The following is an 18,994-nucleotide window of genomic DNA, read 5'->3' on the forward strand; positions in this document are numbered from 1 at the left end:
GATGTCCCTGCCATCCCCAAACATTCTACGATAATAGAAATGAGGTAGAAACCAAAAGTTCACTGAAATGTTCCCACAGATGAAAGCCTTTCCTTATCAGTGCTTACAACCCTTGTCTGAGCTTTGCCTCCTCAAAAGAAGCAACAGCATACCTAGTTAAACCCATACAAAAGGCATGTGGGTTGCCTTACTTCATTTGAAATCAAGTTTAAATAGATCAGAAACAGGTCAAAACTAAGCCAAAATAATTCAATCAATCAAAAATAAAGACCTCTTAAGTAATTTGTTCTCTTTTAATTAGAAAAATTTGTTAAACATACTGTAAGTAATCTTGCAGAACATTTAGATGTACCCTAAATATCTACACACAGATATCTTCAGAAAGACCCAAGATTTCCTTAGGGATTATTACCAGTTTAGAAAGCATTGCAGTTCTCTTAAGTTTTGAGGTAGTTTTTCCATTTACAGATTTCTATCATACAATAGATTGATTTGTGTTAAATGTTTGTTCTGATATACCTTCAGCTGGTAAAATTTAAATATAACCCTACACTCCAAACTTCTGCAAAAATGTATTTTGATTTTATTTATCCAAGAGAAATCAACACAGCTGGACTGCAAGCTTCCTATATTTTTTCTTATTTTAAACTGGGGAAATAAAGAGAAAACAACCGTTCTAACCACTGAAAGGAGCACTTTGCAGTACAGCGGTGGCAGGGCACTCTTATTACATTTTCCCTTTGAAAGGTACAACCCCAAAAATACTCTAATTATGGCCTGCACTCAGACCTGCAAAAACTGGTTCTACTAGTCAACAGGACTAAACTTCAACTTACCCATAGCCTGCATATCTTCTTTTTGCTTCTGGAACCTTGTCTTTTCCTTTGCTACTTTACTTTTGCTTCCTTGGGTATTTTGTTTAGTAGTAACATCATCCTCCTGATACACAATTTGGAGACGGAGGGGAAAAAAGAAAAGAAAAAAAAAAGAACATAATATCTATGATGAAATGACCAGCAATAGATGGTCCCAATTTTTCAACTGTTCCCTAAAACAATAATAAAAACAGGCTATAAGGGTTTCCCACAAACATAGTAATTACTCAGAGATCCTGCCTAATATTTTTGAGCAGTGGTGTGGTGTAGAAAAAACAAACCTTTTTCTTCCAGTTTTCTTTTTAAATGAAGTAGTTTAGAGCACTAAGCTTTGCTGTGTTTAAATAGAGGCAAATGATATAACTGTATCTGAGGGCAAGTGACGTAATTATATCTAAGAGCACAGATCAAAAAGTTTTTCAGCAAGTTATTTATTAATCATTCCCAGAAGGGACAAGCATGCCTTCACAACACAATAAAAAGCTAGTTTCTTGGTGGGATCACAGAAATAAGATAGATAAAAATAGGAAGATAACATATCAAGTATGGTCCCTTTTACCAGCTTAATTGCTGTTAGATTGCTTTATAGTTATGTAATATACCCCAATTCATCCTTAAGGAAAAAAAAAAAGCACATCAACTATGTGTTCCAACTGTTCTGAAAGTTCAGTGAAAACAGAAGACTACACTGATGTGCCTTTATCTGAAATTAGAAATGTTATTACTTACAAGACTAGTAGATGCCCTCTTTGGAGGTCTCCCTCGCCGCCTGCTTGCAGGACTGAAGATAAACGTGGGTGGCTCATCAGGAAAGAAGTAGGAGAAATTTTGTTCTGCTAGATTATATTTTGCAATTGATGTTGCCTTAGTAAGAAAGATGAAAACAGATATTCATTGTGAAATTCTTATCTCTTCATAAATATAAGCTAATTAATCATTAATTCACAAAAGACAATAAAAGTAAGTACATCCACAACTGGTTGGCTTAGGAGAACTCTGAAATACTCTAAGTCACACATCTGAAAATAGAATTTGGTCTCATTTGGCAAGATTTTATTTCTTTAGATGCCTTTTAGCAAACACAGCTGGACACAGTCTTCCTAGCAAGTTGGTGAAATGTGCTGAGAAGGACTTTTGGCAGAAAGTCAGTCAGAAAATTAATTTACTGAAGAATCATATAATTCTCTATCATATTTAAACACTTTTGGAAGAGGAGAAAATTTGTGACTTTTCTCATTCTGAATTGTCAAAGTTTCTTTGCAAGTTGACTCTCTCAGTCTGGTGACTTAAGGAAGCCTGCCCTACCAGGTGATACAGGTGAGGATGCAAAGGAGACACCCCAAACAGGACATATTCACACAACCACTGAAATGCAGGCAATCAGCAAGGGAACAAGGAGACACTCCACAAAAAGTCCAAAGAGACAATGACAATGCACGCATATACAGACTGTAACAATCTTCCTGAGGTACCAGGACGCATTGCTAATAAATCACTGGACCCATGTGTCACGCATCACATCAAGGGTATGATTGCTAACAAGCCCAAGGAAGGAGGTGGTTTATCCCTTTCAGCTCTATTTTCTTCTATTTCTTTAAAAGAGACAAACTTGAAAGTTACGAACTTATTGAGATATTAGTTGTCTTTGTCATTTTCCACAACTTCCAGAGACCAGACTGTCCTCTCTCAGAGCCTTTACACAGCTGTACCAGGATTCCCCTTACACACAAAATATAATAAACAAGTACACTACTTTCTGAAAACAAGATGAAGATAAGCAGGATTTCAGGGTCAAGACTGCAACAGGCAGTGGAAGAGTCAAGGATTTCCTGCAGCACAGCAAGGCAGGGGAAATTGCTGCCCACTTGGTCAGTGTGGGAAAAGCTGCTCAATTCCTTCAGCACAAGGAAACAGAAATTCTCAGTTATCCTGCACAGATTAAGATGTGAACTTTAGTCTGAACTTGTACGAAGTATCACCATATCTTTCCACATAAGATGAAAAAAAAAAAAAATACATATTCAACATCTACGGCCTCATCAAAAGCCCATTCTAGCCACATGAACTCTTCAGTACCTCTGTTCCACTTACGAACAGGATACTGAATTCAATCTACAGTAAAATATTTTCCAGCTAAAAGCATTACAACTGAATAATATTAACTTACTGTACCAAAACAAAATAGTTTGTCTTTGAAATACCAGCTACACACCTTCAAGAATGAAAACAACTCGCATTAGACTAAGCAATTATTAAAACACAGTATATTTTTAACATTTTTCTAGGTAAAAGCTCCCATTTTTGTTTTGGGGACTTCTGTAAACTGGTAGCTAAAGGGAAATTCAGTGAATTTAATTCTGCTTCATGTACAGAAAAACTACCATTTTGTTTACAAATTAACAAAATCTTATTTTTACAAGAAAAAGTTGCAGTATTCATCATTTTGTTTTGGAAAAGTCGAATACTAACTCAATATACTATACTTACAAAAAGCTAATCTTCAAGTAGTTTAAAAGAAGCTCTGAGCAGCTAGTAAAGAGCAGCAAAAAAAAGACTGAGTAGGGTCAGTAATTCTATCCCACAAATTATTCCTTCTTATTTACCTTAGTTTTAATGACTCCATCATGTGGTTCACAGTGTTGTTTCAGAAAAAGTTTAAGTCTATCACGAGAAAAGAGATGTTTCCTCCGGCTGTATCAGGAAAGAAAGGTAGCATTATCAACTAACATATTTAATAATTAAGTACAGCTGACAATATGTGCAAGAACACATGTAACAGATCATATGATTCGACCATTTTCTCAGTTGTAAGTTACACCCTTACTACTGTAATGAGCAGCTGTTCTTTGCAATCTCAATTCAATTAAAAGTTTCCTTATGAACAAGAAACCCCAACGGTCGTTTTATGCACCTGTATTTTTTGTGTTGAAGATCCTGGTATGCCCTCTTCTATACACACACAAACTCCACAACCTATTCATCCTCACTAAATCCTCCAAACGTTCCTTTCTATCACAGTAGCTTTTAAAATCCCCGAACAAAACTGAAATCTGATTGTTTCAGAGAAGGGTAAAAACAAACAAGCAAACAAGGACAGCAGGAAAGCAGCATTCATGTCTCTAAATGGGGAGGTAAGGCACTGAACAAGCGAGAGGGGTGAATTCACACACTGCTTGGTCAGGCTGCAGCACTCCTCGCTGCAGGACAGTGGGCTCTAAATGCTTCCTGGCATCCCAGGGAACCTGCACCACTTCATGGGAAGAAGAAAATGACTAAGAGTAGTTAATGAAAAATCTAATCTCCATTCATGCTGGAACTAAATGACTTGAAATCACTGAAGGGTTGTGTTTTTCTCCCCAAAGTATCCAGTTTAAGAAGTTTTGATGCAAAATCTACTCTAAAAAAAAAGTTTTAACTAAATTCAAGACAAAGTTACATTATTTAAGAAGCAAAAATTCTTTGCAGCTTTCCATTTTAAAGCAGTCAAGCAGTTTGACTGCCAATGTCTGCTCCAACTTTTCAAACCAGCAATGCTACCACAGAGAGGGAGCACTCACAATGCCAATAGTTCATTAATATTATAGAATAGGGTTCCCAAACTTTTTTTCCACCTACTCCATCAGTCACAGCAGTAGGCACAGGTATCAGAAGCAACAGCAGGTCTCACCTGCATGCCAATGAAAGCAGAGACTTGTAAGGAGTTATCTGTGTTAACAGTAGTAAGGCTTGGAACCCTCGCTACAGAAAGCCTGCCGCATACAGCATCTTGCTCCAGTGCCTCTCATTAGTAGTTCTGCTATTTTAAAATGTCATTTTACATCAAAAACATCTTACAGTGACTCACACAGTTATGAAGTACAATTTTACCTTTCATATACACATTTTTACCTTAGTTGAGATGCTTTAACGATAACGGTCTCATACAGTTCTTTAACAGGTTGGACTTTGTATTTGAACAAAGAAGGATCAATTATGGCTTTCTTCTCCCTGAAAATTTTTTTAAAATTTAAGAGTTAACTGCATTCACAAAACAGTCTTATACTGTACATGCTTAATGTATTTATAGGCATACACAATGGACCTCTTGAAAATATCCAGCCATACTTAATACAGGCTGTAACTTCCATTGGACCAAAGAGAACCCATTAACTTCTGCCAAATCTTCTGCCACTAGATTTAAATCTGCATCAAAGCTAATTCCAAGGGATCAGGGCTGTTGGTTTTATTAGCAGGGAGATGGGAGATGAGAAGGGAAGGAAGAACAAAGAGGGAGACAAGTACGATACATCTCTCTCCCTCAGAAAAACATCACCTTAATACTCAGTACTAGTGATGGCAACAGGAAGGCAGGAAAAAAGGAGAAAATATGATGAGGATGGAGTAAAAAAGTTAAATAGAATGAATAAAAATAGTAGCCACAGAGCTACAGATCACATCTCAAAATGAATAAAAGACAGGCAGAATATCTTTCAACTATCAGTTTAGAAAGAGCATCTTCACCAACAACATTCTTAAAATAACAGGAATCGTAAGGCAATGCACCTACACTTTAAAATAAATGCTTATCGAGTTACCTGGGTTCTTCCCTCCCAAAGTGTACTTTCCTTTTACAGCTATCAGCTACAGAGAACTAGATTATTTTTTTCCCCCCCACAGCAAATATTTCTTCCATTTTAACATAGCAGTAACTGTTTTCTTACACCTTTTCCTAGGAGAACAACCACCCAGGTCTGGTGTGCTACCAAAACTCCTTTAAAAAACAAAAGAGAGGCTTTCTGCTACAGACAATATACTTTAAATAGTGTGGTGTATTTTTGGACAGGGTTCATGAACAGAGTTAAACTACCAACACTTTCTTTAAATAATGTTGCATTTTGCTATTAAACAACAGAACTTCTCCTAGAGTGGTAATTTGTAATCAAAAGCTATATTGCTTTATCAGAAAAAAATTCAACCGTCGTCTTGTTTCATCAGTAGGGGAAGATGAAAAAGTTATGAGTGAACTAGGAGATTTAGAGCTATGTATTTCATCATCATTGTCAGTCGTTCTGGCATTTACATGATGCTTGAAGGTGGAGTCCGAGACAGAACAAAGTAAATCAATACACCACTTGTTATTCTTTGCTCCTATGAAAAACACACACAAGATGTAGTGACTGTACTTTGCAAGGTTGCTGACTGTGAAATTTGCTCCGGTTCTTATTTTTTCCTACTAACTCTGTGAAATAGAAGTCCATAAGAAATGCACCGTTCAGATGTCCGATAATACATACATTAACAAATACAAGTGAAGCGTAAAAGAAACAGTACTTATCCACAGTTAGTGTCATTTTAGATGAGAATAATTCCTGAAGAAAAATAGTTTACAATGATTAATAGTTTACAATTACCTACAACGTAGTTAAAGAAATGAAGGGACAGAAAAGAAGATTTAGACTTGGAAACAGCAACACAGCTACTGGACTTACAGATATGCACTATGATATATATATATACTTTCTGCATTGTATGATGCTATCCAAGTTAAAGTATCAAGCTGAGTCACTCAGACTAATTAAAAAAATGTGACTAGCTGGGTGGGGTTCTTTTTATTACATTAGCAAAACAGAGAAACTTGATAAAGGAATTCATATACCCACTGGAAAGACTTTAACATCTCTGCCTACAATTTTAAGTTTGTTAAAAGAAGCTTTGTGTTTTGGTCATACCATGACTTGGTCTTCCATGTTCATCTTCAGTCTCGGGGTAGGAAAGCTAAAGTAATAAAGGTTGTCACTAGGAATTTCTGCACTGTATCAAATCAGACTTGTTCCCTCACCATACACCTCTGTGTTTCCAGCCCTTTAGTCTAACAAGCTGAAGAAGGTCACAGATAGCTTATTTATATGTTCTGAATAGATTCTAAGCTCCAATACTGTCTGTAATTAAAAGCAGGGCCCAAAGAATAATCAAATGATCCACTCCTCTGTCATTAACCTTTACTTTTCAGTTTGAGTAAACCTTTCTCTCACCTTCACTGGAGCACATGTAATAGCCCCAACCTAATTTCCAAACATACGAAGTTTCTTCTGTTTAAGATACTCACTGGAAACTCAGAAACCAAGTTAATATATTACTGAAATCTTCCCCTATAAATCCAAATTTAAATTAAAAATTTTGCTTAGTGCAGAAAAGGAAGAAAAAGGTCATTTGGTACACATAGAAGGCTTGAAAAATTATATCATTATCTAGTTGCTTTGGCATAAAAGTAGTAAATTTTTATGTTTCACTTTATAAAGCATTATATAAAACACAGAAGAGTTAGCAAAGGTTAGACCCATTGTGCAGCAGAGATCTCCTACAGCAAGCCTTCACAGGACAGCCCTAACGGAACCCCAGATCCAGAGGAAAGAATATAAAATACCTTGTAACAGATGAAAACTGGAACTGACTCACCCATATTGTACTGCTTGCTACTGCACTCAGGTAAACGTGCCTAGCACCTGACGGAGTCTTGCATTTTTTTGAACGACGTTATTCTGAACCATCAACAGACACTACTTCCATGAGCCCTTCAATTACTTCAAGATGGTGACCACATGACCTGGATATAAATTTCTGCTTACAGTCCTGCTGTGTTATATTCAGACAACAAGGTCTTCAGGTAGCTTTACCGAAAAACTTCTGAGATCGTGTCCTTTTGAGTTACCTTGTCCAGGATACAACTATCTAGTCTGAGTCTTGCTGGAACTACTTATATCTTGTGGGACTAATAGAACTAGAAAAATCTCACAAAAAATACCGAGGGTAAGAGGATCAGGAATGCATCTAAAATGAATGCTGTACCGCTTTTCAAGAAAAGAGACGGTGGCTTCTTCTTCTCTTTGACTAAATTTGGCAATGAAAAAAGCTCCCTTGAAGAATACTAGCCAAGTAACACAATCACTTCTGGCCTCATGCTCCAGTGCAAGCCTTACTCAGAGGTCACCTGTCGGTATATTGACCCTGATAGAAAAGCTGGCCTCTTCACACCTTTGAAGGTGGCCACTGACAAGCTACTCTATACTAAACAATTAAAACTGCCCATTTGGAGCCGCAAATGTTTTCTGCAATCTAGAACTTCAACAGGGAAACACAGCAACCTCAAGACTGTTGACAGCATACTGGTTATACTGCTGTAGGGACAAGACAATGGCACTTTGCAACAAAATCCTGACTTTGAGCCTTTTGATGAAGATTTTAGGCTGCCTTTGATCCGGGACTTTGGTCTTTCCTTACAATACAAAGTAGACTAAGACCTACCATCATTGTTATTACCTTCAGGGGACGGAGGGATGAGAGGGGAAGAAAGAAGAGAACAAAAGAGAAGAATTAAAGATGAGGAAAGATTTGTTCTACTGAACATACAGTATAGCTTTAAGGACAAGCTATGACCACACTTTCTGACATATCCTGTTCATAATTTCTTCTCCAACTACAGGCAGAAAATTAGGTTGAAGATAGCAAAAAATATGGATGGTAAGGTATTACTGGCATTGTTTCCAAAAGCTTTATTAGCTCTGCTTGCATCCCAAAATTTGCAGAAACAATCAATCCTTCCCCAAAATAAAGATGATACTTCACACTGAATAAGCACCCAAATTTACTGCCACAAACCAGCCAACAAGCCAAAAAAAATTTTTCTAGCATTGATAGTTCACATTACACATAGCCCTGGCAGAAGGAATGCCATTAATTAAGTTGCAGCTAATATTGTATATATTTGGCAGTAGAAGCCCCTCAATCTTCAATCTGCTGCTGAGTGCTAGTGCAAATGCAAGAGTTCAACCTTATCCCTAAGTCTAGCACACTGCTGTTCTATGATGACCACTATCCTCCAGTACCAGAGGGTCCCAGGGCATAGCATCAACAATTTAAGATCTCAGAAGATTGCTACCTTTTACGTTGTAACCCAGGCCTTATACAAGGCAGCCTGTTTTTCTGAGGGAGTGCAGGAGCAAGAGTGTGCTGGCCTCCTTCTCCCTGTACCACCTCAGCTTTTACTGCAGAATACAATAAAAAAGGTCAGCAGGAACACTTGTACAGAACGCGTGGCTATTTCTGCCTCACACAGACAGGAGTAGGGTCAGAGAAAGGTTGGGATCTCTAATGACATCTATTTTCAGTTAAGATTCTCTAGCCTTACAGATTCTTTAGGAAAAATATTTGCAGATGGCCCATCAATCTGTGCTGTGCTCCCCTCCCCCTCTCTCACAAGCACACTGAGCATCTGCTGTACCATTGTTTAACGGCACTACAGCTTTGCACAAAGGCTGGGTCTCAAAACCTGGAGATTTGTGTGCAGACGGAGGCAGAACTGCAGTTCTGTGCATATCAACTTGACATTGGTCCCAAGGTGAATAACATCCATACTCTCCACATTCAAGTTTCTCCATAAACAACAAAATATAGTCCCTGAAGGATTAGGGCTGCAAAACAATGTCATTCGGTTCAGTGGGGTTTCTTATTGTTATGAGTAAGGCTATAAAGAATCTTAGATGCCAAAATACAAAAAAATGATAAAAATGCTCTACTTTCAGATAGGTTTTACAGGTACCGCAAGTAATACTTTCCAAGTTTGCATATACCCAGAATACATCCAGAAACTAACCAAAATGGTATTACACTCTTGCACTTCCTATAAAAAGACTGACTTGAAACTTTCAGTAAGCATTTTAAAGCTGTAAGAGGTTTGCAATTCAAGCATAAGTTTTAGTTAGGTATGCTCTAGAACAGTGCTTCAAAAATTTTTATATTCTCACAAGATCTCTCTTAAGAGAAAGAAATTATTTTCCCTCCCTTCTCTGCATTGTCAAAATAAGTAATCAGCTGGGAAAAAACACAGACTGGGAGTGTAAGATTCAGTCTTACTACCAGCTCTGCATACATGGAAGTGACAGCAATATAAAAGGATCAATCCCACAGTCAAGCTTTGTGCATACTTGCATAATTCCAGGAATAACCTCCTTTCAAATGCCATATGCCTCATCGTACACAGAAAATGCGTTTGTTTTCTCAAAGATGTAGGAACTCTCCATGAAAAACTTGGACGTTGCCTTCAAAAGACAGCAGAGAACTGTAGAAATTATTTATCCCCTGTTCTTTTCTTAGCCAAGTGAGGAGCTCCACCCTAGTTATTGAAGGCATGTCAGCACATGGGAGATCTCATGAAGCAGTCAATGAGAATAACTTCTGCATCCACGTGACATCTCCAACTCAGTAACAGTTCACATAAAGCCTGTATGTTGCTAGATACAAGATTCAGGCCATCTTCAAAACCTTTTCTTCCATCAGCATTGTGCTTGTGAAGCACAGAAATCTGTCTTCTCATTATACTGCTAGGATAAGCTGCATATATAAGCTCAGTTACTGGTTGGTAAAGGGATATTCCAAATTAAATACCACAATTATAGCCAAGAAGCTCTCTTATTCAAGATTATTAAGCTACTCCAGCCTATAGACAGTTCCTTAAGACCAAGACACACACATTTCACCGCACCTAAAACCATAATCAAATCCATAAAATACAATGCTATGTATTTATATGGACACACGGCACAATGAGAAAGCTTTGTATATTTTTATATTTTGGACACAAACGCATTATGTGTCTAGAACGACTTTTCAGAGAGTTCCTGTAAGAGCTTGTCCTCTTATAAAACATTCTCAACTCAGAGTCCCATGATGGAAGTAATACATCATGCTAAGTAGTACCAGACTGTAGAAATGCAGAATATGGCTGCCTTTTCCAAGCTATAGCAGCACAGGTTCTGCAGCAGAGAGAGGACTAATGACAGGCATACCTGCTCTTCCACCATCTCTCAACAGAAACACTGTCATTCCAAACAGATTAACAATGATTATTCTGTAGGTACTCCATTTCTCATAACACACAGTTCTCTGGTGGTTTACACATAGCATAACTGGCACCTGTGAATATTCAGCTTGTCACCTTCAGCTGGCTGAACACTCACAATCCATACAAATCATTTGTTTCGGTCAGACCCTGCCATGTCTGCTTTAGTTTCATTTCCACTCAGCCCAAATGCTTTATACTGTAAAAGTATCATTTACCCATTTTGTGCAGAGCTATTGTGCGTTTCTGAGTCGTCACTGTCACTGATGACAATTGTGTCTCCGTCAGCACCGCTACCATGGCCGTTTGCCATTCCGTTGTGATGCGCTGGAGCTATGACTTCCAAAATCTTACATGGCAACCTGAAAAAAACACAGACATTTATTATAGTCAAAGTCTTTCACTAGCGCCTGGAGTCTAAAGTTGTAGCTGATGTTATTTTAAGAATACATCTATAACTGAACATTGTATTGCCTACTAAATAAGTAAATACCTAAGCACATTGCGCTGAAATAGAAGGTAAAATACTAATTTCATGAGTTCTATCTAATAAACAAACAAATTAATCTGCTTACGCAGCTACCAGCTTCACTACTAAGGACTCTATTCACTACATTCACTAAATGAACTCACTGGTAGAATTATTTGTGGTTGTCAATTTTTTTTCTCATTTCCCACTTAAGTAAACTAATAAGTTAAAGTAATATATTAAGTTAACTAGATACCAAACCCTTTACATTTGACAGCAGTCTAGGAAAAGCAAAAAAAATTTCAGATCCAAAAGTATTTTTACTTATAAGAGATCATCTTCTACTGCCGTCAATGACCTAAATAAACAAGGCTGAAATGATCATTATGCATCTAATCTTAATAATGGCCCATTTATCTGCTGACACGTATTAACGCTCCATCTGGCATGCACACAATTGACAAAACAAGTCTATCCCTGTGCCATCCTGAATGCTAGTTATAAAAGGCAGAATTAACTACATATTAAAAAGTATAATTAATCAACACTTCATGCTGGGTAACTGTATTGTAGCTGGTTCTTAACCACTTTCACCCCTTTCTGGAATTCCGTGGTTCATATTTTTTAGTTTGATCTCCTAAAGCCTTGTCTGCTTCATGAAAATTAACTATTGCAGTCAATGGATGCTGTCACATACTACCATTAAAAGCTCAAAGGGTCAGGGGAGAAAGAACACATAATAATTCTCTCCTCTGGACACCAAATGCTGTCACTTGAAAGGAATAAATTGGAGAATACATGAAGCACAGGACTTGTATTAGTGTGGCATCACACCTAAGAGAAAAACAAACAAACAATCCCCAACAAATCTATTCTGCCATGCAGTCAGCTCCGTATTATTTTGTATGAAGGGGAGGCTGTGATGTTCCAAATATTGGAAAACCAAGATACTGTAACGACAGCTTTTCTCTTAGGACAAATTCTAAGTGTTCTTCTATCTGAACTGAACATTGGCAAAAAAGAAACAATATCAAAATATCTCTCACACACTGCTTTCTGCAAGCAGACAGTACTATCCAAAACTTGCACACACTGAGGAGGGGGGGGGGGTGTGTGTAGTAAAAAACTAGGGCGCACAGGAAGAAAAGTTGAGAACAAAATATCCTAGGCCATATTCACTTGTGAATTTAGCTAGGACCAGTAACCCAGTTAGTGCCCATAGCTGTCCTCTGCAAGTCTCTCTCCAACAGGAACAGCGCTCTAGGATGCTCCAACAGGATATGTTATTTGAAAACAAAAAAAAAAAAGGAAAATTTAAAAAAAACCCAAAAACTTATTAACATCCTTATATATTCCTAAAGAAAACAATATGACTAATGCTTAATTGTCCACAGGGACACCAGCTGCCTGCATGCAGAGGCAGCCTGAGTCCGATGGACTCACTGACTGCAGGCAAGCTGCCATTCCAGTGCAGCCAGCCCTCGTTCCCAAAGCTGGCTGGTCTGGAGCAGGAAGACACATTTTCCTGGCCAGTGGAGCCCAAGCTAATTAACTGTGCAAACCTAAACAGACCCCATGTAAAGAACCAAGAGCACCCAAGTATGTAATGGCGACAGAGCCTAATGGCTGTTCATAAACTAAGTCCAAGACCAACAAGGCTTATTAAGGTCTGGCCCAGCACCAGACTCCAGCTGAGTCCTAAGATACTGTCATTACAGTATCTTCATTTTCCAGTATTCAGAACATCACAGCCTCCCCTTCATACTAAATAATACGGAGCTGACTGCATGGCAAAATGTGTGTGATTAGGCTGTTTAAATCCAACAAAGATCACCTGCTAAGACAGGCTTCTTAGTATACCAATTCTTGTTTCAGATTATGAAATATATTTCCTAGCAAGTTCAAATCAATTTAAAAAAACACTTTAAAATTAATTTCTAACGGAAAATAATCAAAAGCACCAATGATTAGGGCTACTGACACTTGTTTACCGAGGATTTATCTGCTATTTGCAGACCACTAGAGGGAGCACATACACACTGTATTTGTAATCGCAGTGAGACGGCCACCCAACGCCCTGAAAAAACAGACCAACACACACACACGAATCAATCTGCCTGGACAAAAGGATTCGGATATTTAGTTACCGAGTATTTTTCCAACATTTAATTTACCTGTTTATCCATCAGACAGCCCTGTAATTAACGGGGTATCGCATCTGCTGTAAGAACAGGCATTATGTATTCTACACACTCAATTCAGTAAGTAGTAAAATCCCCAATACAGCTGCCTGGGGTTTGTTTTCCCTTTTTAGAATAACTAACGGAATAAGCTATCACAGAAAGCAAGTGATTCTCCATCCTCCATTTCTTCATTCAAATCATTACCAGAAATCTTTGGGGAAGTAATCAAGTGAAACACGCACTACCTGGCTCAATAAAAGCATAATCCAATGAAATGCAATGATTACTGACTGACAGGAGATTAAAAGCAATGCAACCATTCCTTCTGGCATTAAAAAAAACAATAATCTACGAATGAAGACCTTTTTTAGCCCCGCTACAGTCAAGTCATGGCTAGTCACAGCCAATTCCCTGGGCTAAGAGAGGCAAAGACTCTGCTTCTAGCACGAATGAAGATCTGCTCTTCTCAGTAACCTCATCATTCCCTGAGTTTCACTTATTACAACTCTTATTTTGTATCATAAGGCAGATATCATAACAGCAGAGGTGAAAGCTGAAGCAAGATACCCAAATGAAGCACACTACTTGAAATACTTTCTAAAAAGGATACCTTGCGCACTCACCATTTCCCATGAAGGAAGAACTAGGGGCACCTCAGTCTAAAAAGACAGCACCAAGGAAGTAAACAAATGTGTATCCTAATATCCCTGTCAGTCAGGAAACACTTTCTTCAAGTAACAACAACAAACATTACGGAAAAGCTTACAGCCACACAAAGTGAATCCCAAAAGTATTCGGAAAAGGATCAGACATTGATAACAGAGCCATCGTGAACTTTTACACAATCGTCCCAGCAACTCTAGCTCTGACACAGACAGCCAAAAGCTAGAACAGTAAACCTACAAGGGGATTACCCTATAACTAACAGTTTTGCGAAACTCTTTCTGCACAACAGGCTGCTACCAACAACAGGGTACAGGTCCTCTGACCTGTCTCAAGGACAGCCTTTATGCTTAGACCTTTATTTTCTGCTATGCTCAGAAACCAAGCTCTCTGAGGTCTCATATGTTATGTGAAACATTCCAAGAAGTGGTGCACGGCCTGTATGATTAAATAGGGGATGGTCTGAAGAAAGAGAACTACAACACAGGACCCAAAAGTTCTAAACAAAGCCATAGGAGATATTACCAATGTAATTTTTTTAAAATACCAGTGCATATTATCAAATATCTCAAATGAAAAAACCCAACCACTTGAGATCTCCCACTAATTTCCATGAATTTTGAGTAGGGCCTATCAATTGCACCGGTGAAAGAACATAACTGATTCCAGCAATCTAAGGGCAAGAGACACCGACTGGAGACTGTGGCACAGGACATAGTTTCTCCAGAAACCCAATTCCATCAGTCTCTCTCTCTCTAGAAGAATGATTCTAGGCTGTGCTTTCAAAAGCAGCTAAACACACCTATCAGAAAACTTTTAAAGGTCAGCCTGAACCTTGCCACTTCCAGAAGAACAGTAAGGAAGCAGGAGGCTGAAGGTATACAAAAGCAAACTGCACCTGCAGCCTCAGGCTGCTGTTCCATGAGATGCAGAGATGTCTTAACAGTTCAACACCACCAAAGGGGGAAATCTTCCCTCGCCATTCCTCCTTCCAGCCACATACTTGGTGCAGCGCTTGCCTTTTGTAGATCTGGCACTCGGTACTTTTTATATTGATTGCCATTAAATTGAATTCAACTACCTGACACACACACACACAAAAAAAAAGAAAGAAAAAAAAACCCAGACAAATTAACACAACAAAAGCTGGGTAAGTTCGTGTCACACCAGCTACTTCAGACAGTGCACTGAAGGATCTGGTGACAACTAAAGCATGTGCAAGAGGCAAATACTGGCCACAGACTAAAGCAGAGAAGGAAGGAGAAGTACTAAGACCTCCCTCATTTAGAGTCCCTGAGACACTACAATTTCTTGAGTAGCCCAGTGATTTCAGCAGTTTACCCTTCCTAACTGAAAAGTGACATCTAGGCAAGTGAACACTGGGATACTAGGAAAGTCTGTTACAGGGAAATCACACAACTAACAAGGAAGTTGGAGTGCTGGCGAGTTTGAAGCATGTACCAAGTCTTGCCCAAGACCAGCATGATTCAGGAAAACCCAGAACAAAGGCTAGTACAACTTACTTGCCAAATTTCTCCTTCATTCAGCTCAGCAACTCAAAGGCATGCACACAAACTATTATGAGTTGCATGACAAGCGGGTTATCTCCACCTACCTCTGCTGAAGCAGAACACGATTTGAGGAAGAGAAAGAGAAGCTGCACTCCACTACATGATGGACCAAAACCAGCCATCACAGGATGCCAAGCAGAAACCTCGACCCTGCAATTATTGGCACCTACACTTACATGGAGAAGTTCTTCCCAAACGCTGAGTAGGCCCTTCCATCCAACCAAGGCTGGAGTTACAAGCTGTGAGAGGAGAGACCACTTCTATACTGCCCTTAGATTGAGCATTCTGCACAACAGCTTTTGATCTGGCTGGTGCTAACTACTGTGATAGAAATAATAGTCTGGCACTCTGCTATGTCCTCATTTCAAGTTAAAAAAAAAATATCCCTTGAAGGCCCAGATGAGTTATAAATGTGCCTCTGTATGCTTTATAATAAACAAGCAAAAAAACATCCCTTGGACACAGAAGGCTGTTTCAAATGTGGCAGTGGAGGACTATTGCAATACTTTGAGGCCAACCTTTAACATAAAGAAAACAATGATCAATGAGTCAGAAGCAAAAGGAAATTTACTTTTTAAAAGACGTGCAAATCAAAGTTTTTCAAATGCCAAAATTAAAAAAGCACATCTTTTCTAACAGTATGTAAAGTTAGTTGAATACAGAAAACCCCAAAAAGAGTAATACAAGAGGCTATAGTAGCATGTACCAAGTACCACCAAAATGGTACAGCCTCATTCTGTTTTGTCAGCTTTTACGAAGTTTTTAAGAAGTAAACATCAGGTAAAGTGCAGCAACTCATATCCCTGCCCTAACAGTTCTCATACACTTGAAAGTAATCAGCGAGGTATAAGCAAGACAAGATCTGAAGGAATAAATGACATCTTTTACTAAGCTAACTAGTACAATTTAATGTATACACAAAACAAAAGCACACGACAAGGAGACAAAATTTCACATAAGTAATGGCTTCCTAACTACAGCAAGAGCTGCTGGTTTTGAGTTTTAACATCTTCATTTGTCTGTCAAGTTATAGTCCTTTGCTAAGGACAAGAGAACCCTACATATACAGTAGCTGCATCAGCTGTCTCCTGTGGAATTAAGGACAGCACTAACAGTAACAGCAATATAAGCATAATTTTGATTGCCCAGCCTTCGGTTCATAGTATTTTACTGATTTTTAAAGAAATATATAATTATAAAACAAACCAACTAAAACCTGTACCTTTAAATTTGTGGTTATAAAAGAAGAAAGTTCACACAGAAATGAGAGCTAACAGAGATTGGCAGCATCCAAAAATAGTTGTAACAGCTGTTCAACAATCTATAAGAAAGGAGTTGGAGGTTCTCTCCCAGATTATCATCATCTCATATCATTCCATTAAACAAATACAAATATATTTATTAGTCAACAAATACAAATATATCCCAAAGGACTTCAGGGCAGTGGAAAGCGAATTCCTTAAACATGATTCTTCCAGTCCAGGAGCAGACTGATCCTTAAACAGCAATGCTGGGAGAATGCAAACTGTACTTGCTCTAGGAATAGGTAAACTCTCCAGTACTGTCAGCTATGCTATTTCATATGCACCACACTAACTTCGCTACTGGAATTCAAATACACTTTGTGAAATAAAATAGGAAACTTTCTTTGTATGCAGGAACTTATGCTTAAGCCTTACCACTACAAACAAAAAAAACCAGAACACCACACAACCAAAAAACAACAAAACAAAAAAACCCCACTACACTATAACTTTTTGATTATATAGACATTGGCTCCAGTGCCTCTGCATCCATTCAGCTTTGAAGCCTATATATCAAAGGGGAAAACTGGTGGACTAGAAAATAATTTAAACTCACTGTAACTCGTTAAAATCTAAACATGGAAGACACTTCACCTTTTACCACCCAGTGGTCTTACATTAACTTATCCTAGCGCTCAGAAGACAACTATATAAATAAGCAAGTAACACCCTGTTGTCAGTTTGAATGAAAATGTTGGAAAACTAGCTATAACCTTATCTCTTACAAGGATCATCTTCTGCCATCCTAACTCCATATCAGCTATACATAGTCATGACCAGCAACACACTTCCTGTGCCCCAGTTAAGACTTACAGAGATGAAAACAGTATACAAATCTTTTAATTGGCCTAATGCAGTCGTTAATCCACTACAAACAATCCTAAAGCACTGGGACACCAGCCAAACAATTGGTGAGTTAAAAAAAGATGTTTCACTTACAGACAAGGTTGTTTTGTGATTATTTATGTTTCCTACAACCTGGCAATGGTCAACATCAATATTCAGAGTGGAGAATGGATGTTAACCTATACCTAATGTATGACCAGATGCAGCAATCTTCCTAACAGAGAATTTCATCTACTACTTCTGCAAGTAGGTTCATTTTAGAAACACTATGTTCTCTTAAAGCATTCTGGCATTGCTTGCTCACAGACATTAGGGAAGTATTCTTTTGCAGTGGTGTCATCTAGTGGTCAAATCAAATGAAAAAAGATAATCATTGTTTATATCTGCCATATTCTGTATGATTTCTTCCTTATAAGAAGGTTGCCTTTAAGCAACCTATTTTATTCTGCAGGTTGTTGACTTTTTAATTAGGTTTTGTACCAACTGATTGACAACTGGTTGCCCTCCATCCTCCATGGGGAAGGGGATGCATCATCACACAAGCTATTTTTAAGGGCAGAGGAGGAAGAGCTGAAGAGCTAGTAGAGTTGTCCAACCTAAAATCTCAGATCTCTTCCCTCCTCAAGTCATACTGCAAGCTTACAAATTAACTAATTATCAGATTGCTCCCTTGTATACCCCAATAAAGACAGCCATTATTACTTGTGATAGCACCCAGACTCAGAACACTGATGATAAACCACAATTGGTTGTTTACACGTGCTTTAATCTAATTTGTTGGAAGAAAAAACTAGATTTTTTTTTTTGTTAAAAAAAAAAGCACACTGCTGACCTCAAGCAGAAAAGCACAAGTCCAACAGCTGAACAAGTTAGGCTGATGATAGTTTTATTTGGTGTGTCTGAGGCATTCACTGAGGTTATTTCAGGTAAGCTTTCACACCACACAGTTTTATTTTTCAGGTAACTGACTTCAGATTCCAAGATCATAGAATTGTTTAGGTTGGAAAAGACCTTTAAGATCATCAAGTCCAACCATTTCACAAGTTTTAAATACCAATAATACAACACAGTACTAAACCAGCAACAAATGGACAGGCTACTGCAAAAGATGCTATTCCTTGCAGAAAAACAAAAGGGCAAGCAGTACATTACAGTTTTTAAACTTTCAGTTCTGAAATGCAAATATAGGAAGTAATTCCAGTGATGTGG

At 38.2% G+C, this 18,994-nt stretch overlaps 1 protein-coding gene across 1 annotated transcript in view; it reads right to left on the reverse strand.

Moving 5' to 3' along the window:
- Positions 1–18,994, reverse strand: part of BAZ1A (bromodomain adjacent to zinc finger domain 1A) — a 65,153-nt gene that overhangs the window by 33,733 nt on the left and 12,426 nt on the right. Inside the window, exons 4-8 of the mRNA XM_055715483.1 lie at positions 10,968–11,111; positions 4,764–4,862; positions 3,479–3,566; positions 1,605–1,739; positions 837–939 (exon numbers count right to left, since the gene is read on the reverse strand). Of these exons, the coding sequence (XP_055571458.1) occupies positions 837–939; positions 1,605–1,739; positions 3,479–3,566; positions 4,764–4,862; positions 10,968–11,111 (569 nt within the window). The remainder of the gene's footprint in view (positions 1–836; positions 940–1,604; positions 1,740–3,478; positions 3,567–4,763; positions 4,863–10,967; positions 11,112–18,994) is intronic.

This window comes from Falco cherrug, chromosome 7 (genome assembly GCF_023634085.1).
Source record: "Falco cherrug isolate bFalChe1 chromosome 7, bFalChe1.pri, whole genome shotgun sequence".
Lineage (NCBI taxonomy): Eukaryota > Metazoa > Chordata > Aves > Falconiformes > Falconidae > Falco > Falco cherrug.